At 40.6% G+C, this 7,301-nt stretch overlaps 1 protein-coding gene across 1 annotated transcript; it reads left to right on the top strand.

Moving 5' to 3' along the window:
- The first annotated feature begins 289 nt into the window (after window positions 1–289).
- LOC118373764 (zinc finger protein 330-like) lies at window positions 290–6,700 on the top strand. The gene is made up of 10 exons (XM_035759986.2): window positions 290–441; window positions 840–985; window positions 1,120–1,139; window positions 1,535–1,605; window positions 1,813–1,889; window positions 2,372–2,498; window positions 2,655–2,759; window positions 3,027–3,073; window positions 5,094–5,211; window positions 5,538–6,700. The coding sequence occupies exons 2-10, from the start codon at window positions 866–868 to the stop codon at window positions 5,813–5,815; spliced, it is 963 nt and encodes a 320-aa protein (XP_035615879.1). The 5' UTR covers window positions 290–441; window positions 840–865; the 3' UTR covers window positions 5,816–6,700.
- Window positions 6,701–7,301: the final 601 nt, after the last annotated feature.

Below are 7,301 nucleotides of genomic sequence, written 5' to 3'. Positions count from 1 at the left end.
CATGTGTGATGAAAAGAATGGTTTACTGCCATCTCCTGGGGCATTGTGAACCCATTCACTGTAGTTTACGTTACAGAAAGAAACATTGCAAAGGCTTCATTGGTAAAAACCCAATTAATTTGAACAACATTTATGGGTCATGGTGGCAGGAGACTGAAGTGACTTTAGAATATAATATAAATACAATAAGTATGCATTTTTGAACTAGCGTTGATAATAACAAGCTTAATTGGCCAAACCATGATGTAATATACAATTCATACTTTAATATAACATTTCATTGAGCGCATGGGAAATTAATGTACAATAGAAATATAGGAACTCACATAGGAACTATTAAGGCGGATTATAAATCAGGCGAGAAGAATTCTCAGTCGGACTAAATATCCGTTCTGTAACTTCCGTTTTCAACTGAGCCAGCCGTGGATTGCAACATTCCTGGCAAGTCTCTCTTTACATTTTGGGTTATACTGTGTTAAAAAATGTATAAACAGCACACATCGGTTAAGGCTTTTATCTGTTAATTATAAAATGACATGTCGTTGCTGCATCTGGTATTTCCATGAAGTCAAACTAGTTAGCGCGTGTTTGAACCGTGTTGCTCAGCACACGTACAGTAACGTTTAGTTATAACGTTAGATACTTAAATAGCTGCTTTTTTCATTTTTTACGTAGATACCTAGTTAACTAGCCAATACAGTTTTACAACATTTATATTTTCGTAAGGACCTAGACGAATGATGTGTGTCCAGTCTGTCAAGGTGTGATGCCATTGACTGAGCTGGCTTGCTTGGTTCGTTCGTTAGTTAGTGGTTTGCTAATCCCCCACATGCCTTCAGGTAAAGCCATCTACAGAAACTGAAAGATGCCGAAAAAGAAGACTGGTGCACGCAAGAAGGCAGAGAACCGCAAGGAACGGGAGAAACAGACTCGAGCCAACAAGGGCTTTGTTGACGTTGCAAAGTCCCCTTGCAATTCAGCAATGGTATGGAATAATATACATGTTCTCATCACAGCACAATATGAAATGGATAGCCAACAATGACTGTAAATCATGATTATTTCCCTAGTATTTACTGTCGTCTTCATACTTACTGTAGTCCTCATCTTGTGTTGCAGGAATGTGACAAATGCCAGAGGTAAGACATCTTCAATCAATATTTTTTTACATTCATCTTAATGGATAACATTGGGGCTCCCGAGTGGTGCAGTGGCCTAAGGCACTGCCTCTCAGTGCTAGAGGCGTCACTACAGACCCTGGTTCAATTCCGGGCTGTATCACAACCAGACGTGATTGGGAGAACCATAAGGCGGTGCACAATTTGCCCAGCGTCGTTAGGGTTTGGCCGGGGTAGGCCGTCATTGTAAATAAGAATTAGTTCTTAATTAACTGAGTTGCCCAGTTAAATAAAGGTTAAATTGTGGGAACACAATTCAACTATTGAACAAGATGCATTATTTCTTTATTAGCAACTATAATCTACAGGTGAAGGAGGCTTTGACACTTTGTTCCCCTGTTTCAATGACACCCAAGACGGCAGAAGAACAGAGCTTTCTGCTACTTCTGTGCAAACGTTCAGAAGCTGCCCCAGTGCGGTCAATGTGGTGAGTCTAAGATAAATTGTGACGCATGGCATGTTTCTGATTTTAAAATCCCTTGAGCTCTTTGAGGCCAACTTAATTCGAAACAACTTGATTTATCCCCTCAAGTGGCAAAGAAATATATTGCACAATGTTACATGTTTGTATAGGAGTGCAAAAACCATGTATTATGTTGTGGTGTGATACTGTCTTCCTGTATTCCAACTAAAGGCAAAACGAAGTGCATGAAGTCATCAGACTGTGTTATCAAGCACCCAGGGATCCACGCTACGGGAATGGGCATGGTGGTAAGAAATGAGAGCCGTTTGAAGAACTTTATTGAGATGGGAGTTATAAATACTCAGTAGTAATCATTAATGCACACCATAGCAAAACGTTTCGCAATGGAAAACAAGTGTTTCTTATCGGTCAAATTCAGGTAGTCCCTGATATTTGCCTCCTTTGGTTTCTAGTGAATATGACCATGGGATGTATTCATTATGCCGATTCTGTTGCAAAACGTTCAAATTGTAACCATTTACTCCAAATGAAAAATGTTTTGTTTCTATTGCACAAATTGAATGTAGGTCGCTCCCTGTTTAGTTTTCTGTTTGCTTCCGTTTGGTTCTTAAATGGCAAATGGTTTCCATTGCCAGACGTAATGAATACACCCCTGGTGAAGACCTACATCTATTTAACATTGTGATATGTGCCCAGATTGTTTACAGTCATGAGTTTATCATTGGATGTCTTTGACATTGATATGTGAAGTGCTGTCTCTGTCCACAAGGGGGCAGTGTGTGACTTCTGTGAGGCCTGGGTGTGCCACGGGAGAAAGTGCCTCAGTACCCACGCTTGCACATGTCCTCTCATGGATGCCGACTGTATCGAGTGTGAACGCTGTGTATGGGACCATGGTAACTTATGCCATTTTATAATATTATCCAACCTGCCTGGTCTGCAAAACTAAACAAGGCTTTTTTTTTTATGTCCGTACATGCACCCAAATGCTGGTTGCCATCCACCTTATGTCCCCTTTGTAATCATTCCCCCTTTTTTCGTATCTGACACAGGGGGAAGGGTATACCGTTGTTCTTTCTGCCACAACTTCCTGTGTGAGGATGACCAGTTTGAGCACCAAGCCAGTTGCCAAGTCCTGGAGGCGGAGACTTACAAATGTGAGCAATTAGGGTGTCTTTCTCACCTGTCAAACATCCACATTGTGTTGGCTCATGAGAACTCAAGAGGTTTCAACACTATAACCTGTTGACGTTTAGCCTTAGGGCATACTTTGGCAGCCATGAGGAACACCATGTTACGTATAGAAAAGTAGGCATTCTACTAGTTGAAAGTTTAGAGAAAGGTTCATCCCTAGCTATAGTGATTTTAAATTTTAAAAATCAATGTGTTAATGTATACTGTGTTTTCCCCCATGTTAATTTCAGGTGCTTCCTGCAACAGACTGGGGCAACACTCCTGCCTGCGTTGCAAGGTAATGGAAAATGAAGATCCAAGTATTCATACCCCTTGGATTTCTTCCTGTCGTGAGAATTTTCAATGATAATAACTGACAATCAATAGCTCTGACCAATCCCTGAGATCTGTAAGACCATGGGTTTAATAATAATTAGTCAAAGACTCTTATGCAAAAAGATACAACGTTCTCGTGAATAAAATGTACTAACATCAAAAATGCAACCCCGTTCTTTATAACACACACAAACAAGTTAAAATCTTAAACTATTCCTTGCTTAGACAGTCTGTTTAATCTGCAACATGTTTAATAATTTTCTGCAAGCCTAACAGTTTCTCTTCTCCATGGGTGGACACAATGTCCTGTAAGGAACACAGTAGTCCAGCTTATCTGTTGATGGCTCGTCTTATCATTTGTTTCACACTTGCACCCTGCTTACGTACTAAAAAGGAACAAACAGTCCTTGTTCTAATTCTGACTAAAACTACACACCATCAGATTATAGTTTTATGATTCTAATAAATTTCATACAATTATATGGTTTCAGGGTGGAATATTCTAATCATCACCTTTAAGCATATAATTCCCTTATCACTTCCCCAAAATGTTCTGATTTAGCATGGATTTAATTGTAATTTTTATTGTCCACAATCTAGTCAATATACTCTGTCAGTGGAATATACAATTGAGAAGTATCCTAAATTAGCTCAGGAGTAACATTTGGCTTAACAAATCACATAATAAGTTACAAAACTACAAAGACCAAGGATCTTTTCAAAAGCCTCATAAAGGGCAGTGATTGGTAGATGGGTAACAATAACAAATCAGACTTTGGATGTCTCTTTAAGAATGGTCAAGTTAATCATTATTATACCGGTCCAAGGAATTCACTTTTTGGCCTAAATGCAAAGCCTTGTGTTTGGCGCGCTATCCAACACATCACTGAGTAACTGTCTCCTTATTTTCAAGCATGGTGGTGGCTGCATCATGGTATGGGTATGCTTGACATCGGCAAATACCAGGGAGGTTTTCAGGATGAAAAGAAACTGGATGGATCTAAGCCAGCGGTTCTCAACCCTGATCCTGGGGACCCAAAGTGGTGCACATTTTGTTTTTGCCTTAGCACTACACAACTGATTCAAATGATTAAAGCTTGATGGTGAGTTGATCATTTGAATTCCAGTGCCTTGCGAAAGTATTCGGCCCCCTTGAACTTTGCGACCTTTTGCCACATTTCAGGCTTCAAACATAAAGATATAAAACTGTATTTTTTTGTGAAGAATCAACAACAAGTGGGACACAATCATGAAGTGGAACAACGTTTATTGGATATTTCAAACTTTTTTAACAAATCAAAAACTGAAAAATTGGGCGTGCAAAATTATTCAGCCCCCTGCTACAACGTTTAACAATCTATTCACATTGTTTTGGCGAGACTGGGTGGTATGGAAAATCCTCCCGACCAAGTGAAGAATCTTGTAGTGTGTAGATGGTTTACTATAGGAAATACGGTTGTTTAATGCTTGAAGCTCAGCATTGCTAGGATTTTTTAAAAGTCGTGTCGTGTACGCCCGGCATTACAGTGAGTGCATTCGTCTTAAGGTAACTAGGTGAGAATCAGTCCTAAAGCAGCTGTCGGTGCTCGTAAGAAAAGACACATGTTAGTGCAAGAAAGGCAAGGGTGTTGGTTCAGGGGGAAATGTGTAGATTCCCAGTTGCACTGTTAAATTAGTCGATTTTTCCGGTAAATAAGTACCCGTTACCAGGCTTCTGAAGTGGAATACAGCTACAACTAGAGGTTACTTTTTTTGCAGCAGGTTTGGAGAATTAAGTTAAGGTTAGGAAAAAGTTTAGGGTTAGCTAAAATAAAAATGTTCTCCTGATCTGCTATGAAAAGTCACTTCCAGTCATGGCTGTATTCCCTCTAGTTACAACCATTTACCATTTGGACAGGGAATACATTTCCTGGATTTGACGCATGACTGTAACCTATAGTAAAAAGGTCCATTTGGGTTGAACTGTGTCTCTCCTTCCCCAGGCCTGTTTCTGTGACGACCATGTGAAGAGTAAGGTGTTCAAACAGGACAAGGGTAAAAATCCTCCCTGCCCCAAGTGTGGCCATGAGACCCAGGAGACTAAGGACCTCAGCATGTCCAGTGAGTCTGCCATCTAACATCTAATCAGTGCTTAAGTCAGTCATGGATTAAAACTCTTCAGTCATTAAGAGGAAAACTGAGTACTGATGGCAGTGCAGTTGTATGTATACTGTAGTATCATCATTTTAGATGTTGTTTGAGTAATTTTTGCATCATTACAAATCACTCGTTTTCATACACTTCTCCTGTAGCAGATGTCAGATCTTAAACCTCAAATGTATCCCGCCACATTCAACACCTTTTAATTGTTGTATATATGCACTCCCTGAATGGGGATTAGTACTCAACTCTCAGCTCATGTCTATATTCCTGTATTCACCCTGCAGCCCGTACGACAAAGTTTGGCCGACAGAGTGGTGCTGACGAGGATAGCTACGGCTATGGAGGTTATGGAGCCTCTGGCTACGACTCCTACTGGAAGAACGTGTCATCGTCCGGAGGAGGGGAGGGAGATCAGGCAGAAGATGGCGGAGATGATGATGACGATGAGGAGGAAGATGAGGATGAGGAGGAGGAGGAGGATGATGAGGAGGAAGAAGAGATAGCTGACTCTCTGGCCGGTCTTAAAATTGAAGGGACCCCCGTGATGGAAGCAGTTCCCTAGACGGAGGTTGGTTCCCATCACATCTCTCCGCTTCCCAAAGAAGAGGGGACTAGATGTATACAAGGAGTGTGTGTGCAATGCATTGCAGTACACTGTAATAAGATGTTTAAAGTGATAGTTCATCACCATATGTGTTCTGCTTGATTGTTTCTGTATTTGGACTTTAGCACGTTTAAAAAAGACAGTCAGTAATCCAGAATTTCTGTATGGCTCTTGCCTAACATTGGTGAAATGTCCTTTTTAAGTTTTAGGCTAAAATAATGTGACTTATCAGACAGATTAACAGTAGCCTGTATTCATGGAAGCCAGGCTTCCCCAAATATTTGACCATTAAAACATTTTAAATGATTACATTTACTTTTCGTATCTCAGGGTTTTCAAAATGTTCCGTCAATTCCAAAGATGCTGGAATCTCACCAGAGAAATCATCAGAGTGAGGAAAACAGTACCCCTCTGTCTCAGTATGTGTAGCCCATGTATCTGATGCTGTCTAGACCAAAAGAGTGTGACATGTTGTTAGTGTAGTATTTGGTTGATTGATGCTAGCAAGCTTTTGGCCTCCCTTGATACATTTAAAAATATATATCTATAATTAGCCAATCAGCGTTTGCTGAGCTCAACGGTGGATTGTCCTGGTGCAGCAAAACGCCCTCCAAAGGAGGCCAGTTTGGATTTGGCTTTATACCAATCAAATCACTTTCTAAGAAAAACATAATTTTCACAAAAACATGTCTGTTTCTGGTCTGCTTGTGTTGATGGCCTGCAGTAACTAGCTTGCAAAATCCTCCCTTTCTTAAGCCATGGATTTGGACTTGTGGTTTTGACTTAATTCTCTGTACAGGCCAATGATTATAATCTAACAATAAATGATTGTTGTGCCACTGACCTGAGATGTTGGCTCATGTTAATTAGCTGGCAAACTTAGCTGGTTCGTTGTTGCCAATGCGAGGACGTTAGGCTAGCAAGCATTTTAGCCAGGTAGCCTATGACAACAAAAACTAAAAGTGTACTGTATGACAGACAAAGCCATAGACCGTTCTGCCAACATGAAAAATATGAGGATGACATTGGTGTTCTACAAGTGGGTGAGTCCATGTTTAGTTTTACTTGCGCACACACAGACAGAAAACAGGACAGCCACACAATATTTAGCAACATTGATTGGACTAAATTGTTTTGGTGTCTTTAAGTTGGTTTTCAGCGTATTAATGTATTTTATGTTTAAGCTGAAATGGTGCTGGAATAACGGTGACAGCGCTCCTGTTGTCTTTGTGCTGACTTGCGGTACCTCCACATATGCTGAGCACTTGTTGGCTGCTTTTCCTTCACTCTGCGGTCCAACTCATCCCAAACCATCTCAATTGGGTTGAGGTCAGGTGATTGTGGAGGCCAGGTCATCTGACGCAGCACTCCATCACTCTCCTTCTTGGTAAAATAGCAGAAAGTGTCCTGTTGAAAATCAAAAAAGCCCTAACCAGATGGGATG

Source organism: Oncorhynchus keta, chromosome 29 (genome assembly GCF_023373465.1).
Source record: "Oncorhynchus keta strain PuntledgeMale-10-30-2019 chromosome 29, Oket_V2, whole genome shotgun sequence".
In the NCBI taxonomy this organism is placed as follows: Eukaryota; Metazoa; Chordata; class Actinopteri; order Salmoniformes; family Salmonidae; genus Oncorhynchus; species Oncorhynchus keta.
The sequence above is the reverse complement of the archived record's forward strand: the minus strand, read 5'-3'. Positions and strand labels throughout refer to the sequence as shown.

What these genes read in the sequence shown, in the direction of transcription:
- LOC118373764 (XM_035759986.2), top strand. Translation starts at nt 866, where the DNA reads ATGCCGAAAAAGAAGACTGGTGCACGCAAGAAGGCAGAGAACCGCAAG. An exon ending in GAATGTGACAAATGCCAGAG is followed by an intron (nt 1,140 to 1,534) that starts GTAAGACATCTT and finishes ATGACACCCAAG; the next exon opens with ACGGCAGAAGAACAGAGCTT. An exon ending in GCCCCAGTGCGGTCAATGTG is followed by an intron (nt 1,606 to 1,812) that starts GTGAGTCTAAGA and finishes TTCCAACTAAAG; the next exon opens with GCAAAACGAAGTGCATGAAG.